Genomic DNA, 17,278 nt, shown 5'->3' on the forward strand with positions numbered 1-17,278 from the left:
TATTCACAGTACACAGACATATTGTGTAAACAAACTTTTATTCTGGATGCAATTAATCATGATTAATCGTATGTCAGCCCTATGATAAAGCTAATATTTTATGTAACAAAACATTTTTTTAAATGGATGACTTGGACCAAATAATGACGAAAAAGCAGACAGCAAAAGCCCAGAATAAACATCAACTCTATCTCAAGCTTGACAAAGAGCTGCAAAATAAGTCACAGCTGCATTTTTGTTATTGAATCATTTTGATGAGTTTACTTTTATTCTACTATTCTAAAATTGGGAGTAAAAGTACTAAGTGACCCTAAACTTTTGAACCATAGTGAATTTGTAGTATATGTTGTAAGTGTATTTAAATGTATATATTTGTGAGCAATTTTAAGGCAAAATTTGAAATGGATATTTTGGAAAAATTTGAATAATATTGAAATATTTGTCCACTTAAAGGGACAGAAAAAATAAAATGTCTTTCATCGTTTATTTACTCTTGCCATATCAAACCTGTATGACTTTCTTTCTTTAGCAAAACACAAAGAAAATATTTTGAAGAATGTTGATAACCAAACAAAACCGATCCCCCATTTGTGAACACAAAACCACTGGAACATTCCTCAAAATATCTTCCTTTGTGTTAAACAAAGGAGTTGTATACAGATTTTGAAACGACAAAAAAATGAATAAAAAATGAAACAGATGTTGTCTTTGGGTGAATTATTTCTTTTTATTGACCCATTATGAAAGTATTCTTAGATAGACCGCTAACTCATTTACTCATTTACATTTAATTATGCTCTAGTCATCATATATAACTGAATCTAGATTTTTAATCAACAGGAAAAACATGTCAGAAAAACAGAGTATTTTTATGGTTATTTATTGAATAAGCAGCACGGTAACAAACACAGTATGCAATACTTTTTTTGACACGGTATAAAATATACCAAAAATGACTTGAGCCTATTCTAGAAAAACAAAGGATAACACCCTCAGAATCATTAGTATTGACCTTGACAAACCAATATTTGCACACCAGTAACATCCGCATGTGCCGATATTGTGAGAGTGAAGACAGAACACGAGATGAAATAAACGTATGAAAAACATTCCTCGATGGCACTGGTGTTTCTTTAACAAAGTTTTACTTTACATACAAAAGTCTTCTATCAGACGGTCTCAGAGAGACCGGTCTTAAGCTGCATTAAGTGCCCTAAACATAGTGAATCTAAAGAAAAAAAAAACTTGCCTAAACACACAGAAACAAAACTGAAATAGGGCTGAACAACACAACACTAATGATAAATGAAATATTCTGTATGTTTAGATATAGTGTTTCTGAATCAAAAGCTCTCTGAAAAACACAGAGCTTGCTTCGTAACAAAGAGATACTTCCATTGATCTCTTAAAGGAGTCGTATAAATTCTGCATTCATTTTTTGATTGTGCCAACAAGATATTTTCATTCAGTGCATCTCTGCTGGTCTCAACACATTTTCTCAGAAACTCCAGATGCCTGAAATGATAAGCATCTCCTCACATCATTAAAAAAAAAAATCAAAACATTTTGAAACAATCGTTTCAATGATTACTTCTAAATCTGGTCAAGTGCTTGGTTTACTATTAGTGAAGAAAAACAGTGGATATTAACAGCTTATTCTAACATAAATCAAACACTGTATGATACTTTAAGGCCGCAACGGAGCTGGGTCCAGCAAAGGTGTCCCGATCAGAAGCATCATACTTTTCATTTGAATTTCCTTTATCTCACTATGCAAATACTGTCATCAAGCCAGTGATTTAAGAATGAACATAATTTCTTTAGTTTAAGGGGAAATAAAAGACAAATCAAGAAATCCAGATTAAGTCTACATACATTTTTTTGATGGCCTGTCAGGATGTGTGGACTCAAAAGTCCCGTCCGTGTCCGAAATAAAGAGAGATCTTTCCGAGAACGGGTAACCATTTCATCCCAAAATGAGCTTACTTCAGTGCACTGACACGTGATATGACCCGACTGTAACGCCTGCGTATACGTTCTGTAAAGTTTTGTAATTCCCAGTGTTTTGAAGGGAGATTGTAAAAGCAAGACGATCAGGACTAATACTGTTTCAGTGGCTCACCGTCCACTGTGTTTCTCGGTTTTCTTTTCTCTTCAAAGAGGACGATCAAAACAAGAGCCTCAGCGGGGAACGTCTTTCCTTTGAGCTCGAAGCATCTCCGTCACTCTGACTATATCTTCTTCAGGCACCTGAGAAAACCCCCCAGAAAAATAGAGAGATGTAAAGCGAACCATGTCCTGACCAGCAGCGAGTGCGGCGAACGCAAAATCACAGTCAGAAACGTTACTGAAGAGTATCGATGGATGCAAAGATGAATCTTTATTCTTCTCAAGGCCGGGCTTTCAAAACACACAGACAAAATGTTAAATAAATCTTTTAGAATGCGTTTGAATAAAGGGCTAAGATGTAAATTTTCCAAAAATGGAGGTAGTTTTCGGACACTATATGTACTGTATAATATTTGAAATAAGGGATAACTTGCATATTGAGTTAGGAAGGTATTTTAAAAGAATGGAAATCTGTACATATAAAGCCAGATGCAAACTGTATGATGTCAATTAGATGAACATAAGTTTGAGCTGCACGTGAGGCACAGGGCACAAAACCAAAAATTGTTCCTTTTGGACAATTAAGATTACGTTTAAAAATTTGGGGCAGTATTTGCCATGATTCATGTGTGCGGATTCATTTTTTCAACTTTACGCTGTATGATGTCAGCCATGATTTTACCATCTGGGACATTTTGGGGTTAAGATTTCCCCAGTAAACCAGACCAACTGGCAACAACCAACATGGTTGCGACAATAACATGAGATGCTCACGGCAGCGTCCCATTGCATCACAACTTCCTCATGCATTCTCATTCTCACTGCAGTGTTATTGGGAAATGGATTGGCTTGCATCGGAGTGTTACATCATCAACACGGTCTATATATAGCATAGCTAATTCCGTGCATTACAAATCTATGAGTGGGTGTGCGTGAAAGATGTCTAAAGAACCCAGATGATATATCCTCATCTCTGCAGTTCAAAACACTGTAGTTCCTGCTATGACGCGTGTTACGGTGAAAAAGGACAAAAAAAGGCAAAAGAAGATGACTTGGTTATATGACTGATACCAGAGGGGATTTTAAACGCCCCCATATCGCCAATGCACTATTTCCAGAACGGAAATTTGCAATCTATTTACATCAGATTTAGGACAGTTGTTGGTTAATAGGCAACCGTCTGTCCATATTTACTCGCTTAGTCTGATGTCACATTAAATGTCTTTAGGTATGAAATTATTCAGATTAGAAAATACAAAATAATGCTTATGTAAACTAGACTAAATCAATGTGACCCCTATAGGCAGTGACAAAAAATGACATTTTCTTACATGAATAAAACACTGTTGTTGTGATAATTTAAACATTTCTGTACTCGTTTTAAATACCATTTCATACATTTTGAGTAAATATTCTATACAATAAAATTATATTTTATCTTTGACTGCAATTTAAAATGCAGTCAAATTAAAACATTGAGGACAATTTATGAAATAAAAAAATGATACGTATCGTCGCTGTCCTTGGATGAAAACCTTGGATGTCCAAATTCACTGTTTTTCAGTAAATCATTTTTTTAATGATTAAATACTGTGCTGTCAAAGTTGACAAGCACTTTGTCATACTTTTTATTGGTTAGATGTTTGAAAAAACCCCAGTGAAAAACATAGAGTGTGACTAATAATATGATTTATGACAAAAAACACCAAATATGGAGATACGAGGTTGCAGAAGGACAACTGCGATATATTATAATGCGGGGGTCTTCAACCGGGGGTCCGCGGCCCATAGGGGTCCGCTAATTACTGTTTACTGACAGGCAACTTTTTGTTAAAAATGTAATGAAATATTACAACCAATGTTCCAGTGGCGGCTGGCCAATAGAGCTACACACACAAAATAGTAATTACATAATTTTTTTAAATGTACATTTGCATAATGTAATGTTATAGATAATCATCTGTGGAAAATATATGTTTTCATCATCAAAATATGGCCTCTCTGCCTGTCTGCACGTCTCAATTTCAGCTGAGGGGCGATCGAGAAGTCGCCCACAGGAGGCGGGTCTTTGTAGAATTTAGTCAAATCCTGATTCAAGATATACATATATTTAAGACGTGACATAAAATTGACCCAATCAGCATCCACAAATCTTATCTGAAATGGGCGATTTTTCTGTCGCCCCAAACTGCTAAAATCGGGGCTGGCCTGTAGTGGCGCAATTTCCAATTGTGTAACAATGGCGGGCTCAGGTAATTCCGGACACGAACCGAACTCTGTAAAATCTCTACTCCAATGTACGTTTGAGAAGAGAACTCCATGCATCTCTTATATAAGGGGTCCTTGCCCCGAAAAACGTTGAAGACCCCTGTTATAATGCATTGGAAAACTCATCAAGTCAAGCCGTCTGACTTGTATATGAATTCTGTTCAATTATTATTATTATATATTTAACGGATCAATTCGATAAGTGTGTCTTTATACAATATCAGTATAAATTGATCTGCATTATATCTGCCTTCAGTCACATGACCTTAAGATTTAAATAAACTACTTAGTTAAAGGAAAAAAGTGACAAAGAAAGAAAAAACTTACCAGAGCATGATCAAAACTGAAGGTACTAATGTAATAAGCTGATATATCACTGCCTGCGAGAGGCTGTGATATCTGAGCGACTATCCCGCATTCATCTGAGACAGAGAGACAGAAAAAGACAGACAAAAAGAGTCAATAATTGGGAGAAATGACGTTTTCTGATTTAATTTATTGTGTCTGTTCATTTATCACTCCTGCTAAACAGATTCTTCTATTATCAGAACTAGTCATTTGATAAGACAATCACATCACTAAAGAGGCTTAAGCTATTGCGTATTTTCTACTAAAGTCTACTTATAAGCCCTGTTCCAAACCCCTACACAGGCAGCTGCCTTCTAAGGGGACATAAAAAAACACACACAAAAATGCTAATGTTGCAGTAACCTTAACCAAATAAAAGAACCACAACATCAAAAATCAGACAGTAAAACATTCCATTTTAGAATTATTAAATTAAAGTATTGATTAAAATATATAATTTAATAATGATTACATTTAATTAGCATTTGTCTGTAATACTCTGTGAGACGTTGAAGATGCTCACCAAAGCCGAGAGGCTGCCCTCCTATTCTCACCATCCTCCAGAGCTCACCGGAAGAGCTGGTGAACAGAAGATCCGCCGGGAATCTAGGAAAAGACCAACACACACCTTTTTTCTGATTTGAGTGGACAACTGACAAAACACTTTTATTCACACTTTCCCGTCTCTGTGCGGGTCTTACTGTCGCTGTGCTTCTGTGTCCATCACCAAAGAAACGTAGCCATCGATCAAGCTGAACGAGAAGAATTTGATGCATTCCATGTTCTGGTTCACACTGGCGCCCTCTTCAGGACTGCAGGGGACATTGCATAAAATCAAACAATTTGTCAGTGAAAATCTTTACGCATTTTGGGAAACACTTCGATTGATATGATTTCTATATGATTTACAGTGCATTTAAGCTACACGTTATAAAAGTACACTTTTAGATTTTTATAGCGCTGGTTTCACTTCAGGACCGAGATTGGACAAAATGATTTTTGGCAAAAACAAAAACTATAGCACATCAGGGGTGGGCTGAGCCCACCTAAACGCCCGTCTTGCCCACCCAATGATAACACCATAAAACTGTGAATTGGTGAACAAAAATAACACCAAAAATCGCAGTATTTTTTATTGGCTGAAAGCAACGTCGCGGTTTAGTTTGTAGAGAAGCATGCTACAGGTGGAAGCAAAATACTGTGCAAAGGAATCGTTTGCTTTGAGTTTATTATTAACAGCATGTAAAATTAACTGTGCAGTAAAATCAGATTCATTTGTTATGACGAGAGTTTTTTGTCTTATTAACGCTTCAGAAATCTGTCTCTCTCCATCTCAAACACACCAAATAATGCTGCAGGTGGTAGCGAAACACGGACCTCATAAACAACAGCACATATGATGTAAAGTTCATTGTGCAGTGTAATCAGACTCACTCGTTAAAACGGGAGTTTTTTGCGAAATGAAACAGAAGTCAGTGATCGTTCAGTGATGGGCAATGTTCTTAGCACGCTTTCTATATAGGCTTTATGTCCAGTTTACTCATGCGTAAACATCAATAAAATGAAACGTTCACAATTACTATATAAAGGGCAATAATCAACAATAATGATTTTTGTTTTAATTTCACCGTCTTCTGTAATGAATGCGTGTTTTTATATTTATAACATTTTAAATCCTGCATGTACTGCAGTCATATTGCAATGTTTGTTGAATTTCAACAAAAGCAAACCTCAAGAGTGACAAAGCAACAGCAATATGAAAGACTGAGAGCATGATAATAAGCTCATTTTAAAAATCAGGGTTACTTCATTTTTTTACTTTTTCTAATACGTGTACAAACATTAGTTTTGTGTTGTTTAAAACTGAAAATTAACTTGTTTTTTTGTTGTTGCGATGTTTCAGTTTAAAAAACGCAGATAATCTTTTCTGTTGTTTTAACCCGTTTTCTCCAGTTCTTTTTTTTGCAAATAAATGCAAATAAAAACAACATTTTTAATTCAAATTTGGGAAATCTGCGGCTATATATGTATACTTTAGTTTATGCAGTAAACTATGCAACATGCACAGAAAATGTTTAATACACCTTTATTAATCATTTTAAATAAAGGGTGAAGCCATTCATTTTCATCTTTGTCCACTACTGTACATTAAACATCTAGTGGCATCATAAACACATACAAAGGTTAACTAAAATGTCAGCATGTGCATGAGATTGTGAGTTCGGGTTTTATACCTGTTCGAGTAAAACAGAACATCTATGAGCGTGGTGGCGATCGCTGGCAGTGTGTCTGGATCCAAACTCATAACACAGAACTGATTCTCTGGAATCAGCACAGGATGAACCGTCGCATGCATAACTAAACACACACGAAACAACTTTCAGTTAATGTGCCCGGCCATGGAAACCACAGGATAGAGAAACTAATATTTGGTAAGCAAACAATTGGGTAAAACATTTAAGTTATTGTTATGTTGAAAAAGCTGAAAATCTAGCCATTACACAAGAATAAATGCTATATTAAAAGGTTAAAAGCAGCAATCCATATCAGCACAAGCTTGTTTACGCATGTAAAAAATGTAAATGTTTTAAAGAGGACACGTAACAACATGGTAAAGTTGAATCTCACCCTCTCTGCCGTTTCTCTGGAGGCCCTCCCAGGCGTCCTGACTCTGAACTGGCACAGACTCGCCCCCCTCTTCTCTGAAAATATTAAACTCCTCCTCCAGAGTCTCCACCACCACTGACAGGTCCTTCTCTCGCACCTACAACCATAACAGTGTGTTAACACACAACTACCAAAAAACAAACGAACATCGAGCCAATATGGACTATACTGACCAAACTGAAATGTTTTGATAACATTAGAAAAACGATCTCTATATAATCATAAAAAAAAGCTCGAAAATGTTGCTTTGTGTGAAATTTTGAAGTGCGTACAAGCCATTTTAAGAGGTAACGAAGACATTAGAGCCCATTAGTTAAGGAGATACGAGTTTCAATGCTTGTGAATATTAAAAAACACAATCAACAAAGACCTGCCGGCATTACATAACTTTTGTTACATATTTACAAACTTGTTGGCTAAAAAACCTGTAAAACATTCACAGTTGTATGTGTTTTTGGATGTCAGATTGTGTTTATGCTGCTTCAGCATTTCCTCAATACATTATGTATTAACAAATTGCTATGCTTCTGAGTTCAGCGCAATGTTGACCACCTCAACACGTGCAAGTTGCTTTCTTTGCTTTGTACTAGGGATGCACCGGGCCGATACGAAGCATACTATACTAACTCGTACTCGTAAAAATGCACCGATACCTCATGTGACATAACTGACTGAAATTTGTTGTGAAATTTGCGTTGAAAGTTTGTAAAAAGCACATCAAATTATTTAGTTTTTCAGAATGTGTTTGAGGTGGATTTGTTTGCAATTATGAAGCTATTCTATTTCTATTCGAAAAGGTACTCGGTCTTTAAAAAATGGTATCGGTGCATCCCTACTTTGGACATTACACTATTACAGAAAAAATAAGTAAGTAAATAAATAAATAGATTAAAAACGCGTCACCAATGTGATTCACAGTGTTGGGTAAGTTACTCTGAAAAAGTTATTAATTACTAGCTACTAATTACATATTCAATAGTGTAATTAGATTACTGTACAAATTACTCTCTCCAAAAAGTATTTAATTACTTATTACTAATTACTTTCTATATCCTACTGTATATCAACCTTGATTAGTTGAGTGATTCAAGGATAGACATGAAACGGCCCTTTTAATTCACTCATATAAATAATATAAAACTACATAAAGTACACAGCAAAATCGCCAGTGTTAAAAAAGGTCAAATTAACTCAGTCTATATACACTCACCTAAAGGATTATTAGGAACACCTGTTCAATTTCTCATTAATGCAATTATCTAATCAACCAATCACATGGCAGTTGCTTCAATGCATTTAGGGGTGTGGTCCTGGTCAAGACAATCTCCTGAACTCCAAACTGAATGTCAGAATGGGAAAGAAAGGTGATTTAAGCAATTTTGAGCTTGGCATGGTTGTTGGTGCCAGACGGGCCGGTCTGAGTATTTCACAATCTGCTCAGTTACTGGGATTTTCACGCACAACCATTTCTAGGGTTTACAAAGAATGGTGTGAAAAGGGAAAAACATCCAGTATGCGGCAGTCCTGTGGGCGAAAATGCCTTGTTGATGCTAGAGGTCAGAGGAGAATGGGCCGACTGATTCAAGCTGATAGAAGAGCAACTTTGACTGAAATAACCACTCGTTACAACCGAGGTATGCAGCAAAGCATTTGTGAAGCCACAACACGCACAACCTTGAGGCAGATGGGCTACAACAGCAGAAGACCCCACCGGGTACCACTCATCTCCACTACAAATAGGAAAAAGAGGCTACAATTTGCACGAGCTCACCAAAATTGGACAGTTGAAGACTGGAAAAATGTTGCCTGGTCTGATGAGTCTCGATTTCTGTTGAGACATTCAAATGGTAGAGTCAGAATTTGGCGTAAACAGAATGAGAACATGGATCCATCATGCCTTGTTACCACTGTGCAGGCTGGTGGTGGTGGTGTAATGGTGTGGGGGATGTTTTCTTGGCACACTTTAGGCCCCTTAGTGCCAATTGGGCATCGTTTAAATGCCACGGCCTACCTGAGCATTGTTTCTGACCATGTCCATCCCTTTATGACCACCATGTACCCATCCTCTAATGGCTACTTCCAGCAGGATAATGCACCATGTCACAAAGCTCGAATCATTTCAAATTGGTTTCTTGAACATGACAATGAGTTCACTGTACTAGAATGGCCCCCACAGTCACCAGATCTCAACCCGATAGAACATCTTTGGGATGTGGTGGAACGGGAGCTTCGTGCCCTGGATGTGCATCCCACAAATCTCCATCAACTGCAAGATGCTATCCTATCAATATGGGCCAACATTTCTAAAGAATGCTTTCAGCACCTTGTTGAATCAATGCCACGTAGAATTAAGGCAGTTCTGAAGGCGAAAGGGGGTCAAACACCGTATTAGTATGGTGTTCCTAATAATCCTTTAGGTGAGTGTATAATATACACTTTGAGAGTGTGGATTACATATACACTGCGAGTGTTAATTTGACATTATTTAACTCTGCCGATTTTACTGTGTAGTATTATTAACTGACCAAAGTATACAAATGTGAGAATTACACATTAATGCACGGATTGTAAAGTTAGACTTTGAATTTTGATGTCAATTCCACTATTGCACACACATATGTTACACACAGTATTTAGTTGAATTACTTCAGAAGTAACTGTATTTAAATTACAGAAAAAAACAAGAGTAATCCCTTACTTTACTTTTCAAGGGAAAAGTAATTAAATTAAAGTAACTAATTACTTAGTAACTTGTTACACCCAACACTGGTGATTCACATATGTACATAATCTTTAACTATAAATAGTTATGATTATTGGAATAGCCGTAATCTTTTAACTACAGATGTAATTTGGTCGTAATATGACATGTGTTCAAATTCAGATTTAAAGGGATAGTTGACACCAAAATGAAAAAAAATCATTTATCCATCCCCTATATCATTTAAAATCTGCTTGTGACTCTTTCTACAGTAGAACACAAAAGGTGATATTTTGAGAAAGGTTTTGTGTCCATACAATAGAAATCAATGGGGTCCAATGTTGTTTGGTTACAAACATTCTTCAAAATGTCTTTTGTGTTCCGCAGAAGAAAGAATGACACAGTTTGGACCACACATTCGCTTACCAGAATAAAATCTGTCTGGTACGTAGACAGCATAAAGACTGACACGTGCTGCTCGGCCAAAGGAGCGATAACGGACTTGGCGATCTTGGTGACGCCCACAGCCTGCGAACTGCTGGAGGCGTTTCCATTAGAGACGACATTGAGCGGGAGCCAGATGGACGCCTCCACCAGTAGATGCTCCGACGGCTGTAGTTCTGGAGGCAGAAACAGGTGTGAGGTAGGTTGAGAGGACAGGCGTGCTTTGGTGTAACATCAAATGACCCAATCACATTGTTCACTTCCTGAACATAACCGTAACATGCCGAGGAGACCATCAGAGATTTTCCTTTCAGAAAATATCAAATGTACTTGCATTATGACATCCAGCTTCTTAGAATGAGAGATGAACCCAAAGAGCACAACAGGAAGTTAAATGCTGATTCTATTAACACCTTAACCAATCGTGGGTTTATAATTATTCACAGAGCTACAGCAGGAAGTTTAAGACGCCTTAAGAGTACAACACTAAGAGTTTAGAAGTTAACAGGGTCAAACTATAATAATGACACACATTAACATCTCACATTCATATGAGAGACGAATCAGAGTAGAACCCTGTCAACTTGTTTTCTGTTTAGAACTCCTGCAAGCATAAGTACATCTAAAACTCCTTTATATTGTTGATGAAACTTTCCTGAAGATTTTGAGAAGAGGAAAGAGCTGTAGGAGTTTTTTGGGCACTGAGGAAACAGATGTGTGGGTCAGAGGCAGAAGACAGCGACCTTCTACCATAAGAGCCGTGAACTCTTGTATTTCTCAACCGTCCCACCTGCAGGTCAATAATGTTGCTCATTCATCATTTTTTACTTTAAAGGGATATTTCAGCCAAAAATATGTTTTTATTCACCCTCGTGCCATTTCAAATCTGTATGACTTACTTTCTTCTGCAGAACACAAAAGAAGATATTTTGAAGAAATGTTTTGATTGGCCGCTATTGACTTCCATGAACATAAAACCATGTTCAGAGTCATATACAGTACAGGTTTTGAATGATTTAAGGATGAATAAATGATGACAGAATTTTGATTTTTGGGTGAACTATCCCTTTAATGGTTGTATGCATGAATATTTTGTACTATAAATAAAGCCAAAATAAAGTACAACATTCTACAAAAATATTGCGGCCATTTGATGCCAATGAGGGGACGGTGACTTTTGAAACATCATTTCACATTCAATTTCTTTAATTTACCGCAAGTTTAACATGTATAACCATACTTACATAAAAAAAATCACAACTAAGAATATTAACTGAACAGGTTTTTAAACACGTGACAAACAGAAATGGATGAATATGAATATGAACTCTATGAATACCGACTGATATCAATATCAAAAGTAAGTCAGTATATGTTTTTGATCAAATTTTCAGAAGTCTAAGTCGCTGTCTTTTGGACAGAAAAGGCTCCAAAGTGGACCAGACTTAATATAAAATTAACTAAATTGTAATGCCCGAAATGAGTAACGTGTCCATGTCTACATTGTCATGAACGTGGGTGGTGAGGACACGGACAGAGGACCCAAGTGCAGACAGCGGGTAAGGGGTTAACAAGACAGACTTTAATTATAACTAAAAAATACAAAACAAAAACCCACGTGGGGGAACATAACAAAACATAGCAACAAGGACAGGGACTAACTAGACTAGAAATAATAACAACACTTGACATAACCACAATAAACTAAACTAAATACAGAACAGTAACTCACCCACATGACACAAACACAACGCAACAGAACAATGAACCAGCACGAGACAGAAGACACAAGGGCATTAAATAAAGGGACAAATCAAAGGGGAACAGGTGTGGGGCATGAACTACTGAACAGTCAAAACGAGGGATACAAAAGGGCGGGAAACACAGACAAGGACCGGAGAGAGTATCGAAGGCCGACAGGGTCAAAATGACTCTCTCCACATAAAACAAGAGGTTCTATCATGGTTCTGCCACTAGGTCAAGAAAAGCAAGACAAGGTGGGGCAGAACCATGACAGAAGCCCCTCCTTAAGGAGCAGCATCCTGATGCTCCTCAAGGAACAAACAAGACTACACAGACTGTGACAAAAAACATAACTATACAAACACGACCAAAAACGTGATACATAGAAAAAAAAAGTCCAAACAAAGACATGGCGCCGGCTGGAAGGCCGGCTAGACAGTACATGGAGCCGGCTGGATGGCCGGCTGGACAGTACATGGTGCCGGCTGGACAGGACATGGCGCCGGCTGGACGGCCGGCTGGACTGGACATGGTGCCGGCTGGATGGCCGGCTGGACAACACGTGGCGCCGGCTGGATGGCCGGCTGGACAACACATGGCTCCGGCTGGATGGCCGGCTGGACAGGACATGGCGCCGGCTGGATGGCCGACTGGGAGGCCGGCTATCACCGGCTGGGCAGGCCTGGATGTCGACATGACAGGACAGGATGTCGGCGGCTGGGCAGCGCTCTCTGGCAGCTGGGCAGCATCTCCGACGGCTGGGCAGCGCTCTCTGGCAGCTGGGCAGCAAACAAGGACAAACACACACAAACAGAGTCGACTCGACAGGCCTGGGCACCAGCTGGGAGACCGGCAGGGATCTTCAGCGGGAACAGGACACCGGCGGCCTCAACCCTTGAGGGGAATCCGACGACCTCAACCCTGGAAGGGAGCCCGGCGGTCTCGATCCTGGACGGGGTTCCGGCAGTCTCGACCCCGGAAGGGAGTCCGGCGGTCCCAACTCTGGACTGGAGCCCAGCGGCCTCTACCCTCGAAGGGAGTCCGGCAGATTCAACCCTGGAAGGGAGTCCGGCGGCATCGACTCCTCCCGCTGAGATCCCTCTGTCTGCTGGGTCCAGATGGGCTGGTTCATTCTGTCAGGTCTTGTTAGTCACCCCTTGGTGAACACCTGGAGGTGTTCATTAAGGGGGGGCTCTGTCACGGTCCCACCATCTTGTTTATGAAATTCTAGTCGTGTGGTGGGATCGGGGCAGAGTTCTTGGGTTTTATGTGGGAAGGCCATTAGATGTTTATGTTTTTACCTCTCATGTGTTTTTCCAGTGTCTCGTCTCTGTTCCCGCCATCTCGTTTCCTCGTTATCCTTCCCTAAGTGTTTGATTACCCACACCTGCCCCGTGTCGTTATCCCTCGTTTGTCTCTCCCTATATATACCCTCTTGTTTCTTTGTCCTGTGCTCTTGTATTATGTATGTGCGTGTACTGCGTTCTATGTACCTTTGTATCCAGTGTGCCACCGTTGTGTTTCCCAAGCCTGTCTAGTCAATGTACCTTGTTCCTGCTGTGAGTAAATGTTTATCTAGTTTATGTTAGTTTAGATTAATGTTCTGTTAGTCTAGTTAGTAGTTTATTGTTCCTGTTAAGTCTGTTACCCCCGCGTGGGTTTTTGTTTTGTGTTTATTGTTTAAATAAAATCTCTGTTAACCCCTTCAACCCCGCCTGCCTGCAATTGGGTTCTTCTGCCATTCCTTGACATACATCCATCTACCATACTGTATGTGCTGCATCCAACATTACTCAACTCAACTTTATTTATATAGCGCTTTTACAATTTTCATTGTTACAAAGCAGCTGTACATGAGACACATTGACTACAAGCAAAACAATCAAAGTTGTACCTGCAAAAACAAGAAAAGGTTGAAAACACAGAAGACAGACACACCCACACACAAAACACTCCACACACACAACACGCACACGCACCAACACACACAGACACAGAGACACACACACACACACACACACACACACACGTACGTACACAGACAAGTACGCACACACACACACGCTCAGTGAGAGCACACATTTAGGATAAAGGAGAGAGAAGCACAGGTCAAATATAACAGATAATAAATTCCTATATGCAATATTAATTAAGTAAAACTTTAAGATTCTAAAGCAGCCCCCCCGGTCAGGCAGATAGTGCAAAAACAGTATGCAAACGGTGGCGAGGAACCCAAAACTCTAATCGAGAAAAAAAACCTCAGGAGAACCCAGGCCCAACCAGGGGATTCCAGTTCCCCTCTGGCAAAAGCTGCTGCCTCTGCACAAGCTCCAGAGAACTTGCACAACAAGGCTAAATAAAATAAATAAACTTAATAATAAAATAAATTATAGTTTAAGATTATCATTAATAATCTAATAGCATTTGAAATTTTGTGGTGAAGACATGTCAAGAGACCGCGTCCTTCTTTATCCAGCTCTATCATCTCAGCTCTTGTCAGGTCCCCACTTCCCATTCTCCGCTCTACCATCAGGTCAGGCCATGAACTGCATCCTGCTCGCTGTGGTAACCTTGGAACAATGAGACAAGACTGGCTGAGAGTAGAGTACTGTTCTGTACTCTTTGATGCAACAAGTACATCAGTTGTGTTTTTGGTTCCGGTTGATCTAACTAATGCAGCCTAAACCCTCTGAAGATTTATATTATGGAAGAGTAGTGTATGCAAGATTAAAAAGATGCGTCTTTAGTCTAGATTTAAACTGACAGAGTGTGTCTGCCTCCCGGACAGTGCAGGGAAGACTATTCCAAAGTTTAGGCGCTAGATAGGAAAAGGATCTACCACCTGCACTTGATTTTGAAATTCTAGGTATTACCAACTGACAGGACGCCTGAGAGCGTAATGCACGTGAAGGACTGTAATACAAAAGGAGTTCATTCAAGTACTGAGGAGCTAAACCATGTAAGGCTTTATAGGTAATAAGCAAGATTTTAAAGTTAACGCGATGCTTTATAGGTAACCAGTGCAAGGTTGACAGAACCGGGCTAATATGTTCATACTTTTTTGTACGTGTAAGAACTCGAGCTGCCGCGTTTTGGACCAATTGGAGTTTTTGTAATAAGCCTGCAGGGCAACCACCTAACAGTGCATTACAGTAATCTAGTCTTGATGTCATGAATGCATGAATTAACTTCTCTGCATCTGAGATTGACAGCATATGACGTAGTTTAGATATATTCTTAAGATGGAAAAACGCAATTTTACAGGTGTTGGCGACGTGGCTCTCAAATGACAGATTACTATCGAATAGAACGCCAAGATTCTTTGCTGACGACGAGGGTTTTATGGAACATCCGTCAATAGTTAAACAGTATTCTTGGTTGTTACTTATAGCAGTTTTCGGTCCAATAAGTAACACTTCCGTTTTGTCCGAGTTCAGTAATAAAAAGTTGTTACTCATCCAGTTTTTTATATCGACTATGCATTCCATTATTCGATGGAACTGCTGTGTTTCATGAGGCTTCGAGGAGATATAAAGTTGAGTATCATCAGCATAACAGTGAAAGCTAACTCCGTGTCGCTTTATTATATCTCCTAGAGGTAGCATGTATAATGCGAAGAGCAGAGGCCCTAAGACTGAGCCCTGTGGTACACCGTACTGGACTTGCGATTTGCGTGACACCTCATTGTTTATTGCTACAAATTGAAAACGGTCGGATAAATAAGATTTAAACCATTTCAAAGCTATTCCCTTAATGCCGACATAATTTTCGAGTCTATGTAGGAGTGTGCTGTGGTCAATGGTATCGAATGCAGCACTAAGGTCTAGCAGCACCAATAACGAGATACAACCTCGGTCAGACGCCAATAGCAGATCATTTGTAACTCTGATCAAAGCAGTCTCTGTACTGTGACATGCTCTAAATCCAGACTGGAATTCTTCATTGATGTCATTCCTTTGGAGGAAGGAGCATAATTGAGTTGAAACTACTTTTTCCAGAACTTTAGATATGAAAGGTAGATTCGATATAGGCCTGTAGTTCCTTAGTTCTCTAGGGTCGAGTTGGGGTTTTTTGACAAGGGGCCTTATAACAGCCACCTTATATGCTTTAGGCACATGTCCTAATGTCAGAGATGAGTTAATAATACCAAGAAGAGGATCTATAATTTCTGGGAGCATCTCTTTCAGTAGATTTGTAGGTATAGGGTCTAGTATGCATGTTGTTGATTTAGATGATCTAATAATTTTAGACAGCTCATCTTGATCTACGGTATAAAATAATTGCATTTTCTCCTTAAGGGCGCTGTAGTTAGTTTGTTCAGCGGGTTTCACTTCTGATTGCATTGTTATAATTTTTTCTCTAATATCTTGGATTTTATATGTGAAGTAGTTCATAAATTCATCACTGCTATGCTGATATACAGGATCAGAAGTCACTGACGATTTATTTTTTGTTAATTTAGCCACCGTGTTAAATAAAAACCTAGGGTTGTGCTGGTTTTCTTCTATTAGTGATGAAAAGTAGGCGGATCTAGAAGTTATTAGGGCTTTCCTGTATTTTCGAATACTATCCTTCCATGCTGTACGAAATACCTCTAATTTAGTTTTCTTAAAGTTGCGCTCCATTTTTCGGGCCGCTTTCTTTAGAGCCTGAGTGTGTTCATTATACCACGGTGTGGGGCTGCCATTTTTAATCTTCTTTAAACGTAGTGGAGCAACTTTGTCTAGCGTTACCGAGAAGGTGGAATTAAAATTTTCAGTGGTAATGTCAAGATCTTCAACGTTATTTCTCATGATTTGAGACAATTCGGGCAGATTATCGAGAAACGCATCTTTGGTAGTTGAAGTTATTGTTCTACCATATTTGTAACAATGAGTTTTATTTGCAGCCGTAGGCCAGTGAAGCAAACATAATACCAGATAATGATCCGAAATGTCTTCACTCTGCTGAAGGATTTTAACGTCGTCCACCTTTATACCGTAAAACAGTATTAAATCT

The 17,278-nt window shown here is 38.9% G+C and overlaps 1 protein-coding gene across 1 annotated transcript in view; it reads right to left on the bottom strand.

Moving 5' to 3' along the window:
* Positions 1 to 491: 491 nt before the first annotated feature.
* The window catches only part of castor1 (cytosolic arginine sensor for mTORC1 subunit 1), a 22,749-nt gene continuing 5,962 nt past the window's right edge, over positions 492 to 17,278 (bottom strand). Inside the window, exons 3-9 of the mRNA XM_057355874.1 lie at positions 10,520 to 10,713; positions 7,354 to 7,489; positions 6,960 to 7,083; positions 5,427 to 5,537; positions 5,249 to 5,331; positions 4,705 to 4,799; positions 492 to 2,250 (exon numbers count right to left, since the gene is read on the bottom strand). Coding sequence (XP_057211857.1) covers positions 2,182 to 2,250; positions 4,705 to 4,799; positions 5,249 to 5,331; positions 5,427 to 5,537; positions 6,960 to 7,083; positions 7,354 to 7,489; positions 10,520 to 10,713 — 812 coding nt within the window. The 3' untranslated portion in view covers positions 492 to 2,181. The remainder of the gene's footprint in view (positions 2,251 to 4,704; positions 4,800 to 5,248; positions 5,332 to 5,426; positions 5,538 to 6,959; positions 7,084 to 7,353; positions 7,490 to 10,519; positions 10,714 to 17,278) is intronic.

Source organism: Triplophysa rosa, linkage group LG2 (genome assembly GCF_024868665.1).
Source record: "Triplophysa rosa linkage group LG2, Trosa_1v2, whole genome shotgun sequence".
Taxonomy (NCBI): domain Eukaryota; kingdom Metazoa; phylum Chordata; class Actinopteri; order Cypriniformes; family Nemacheilidae; genus Triplophysa; species Triplophysa rosa.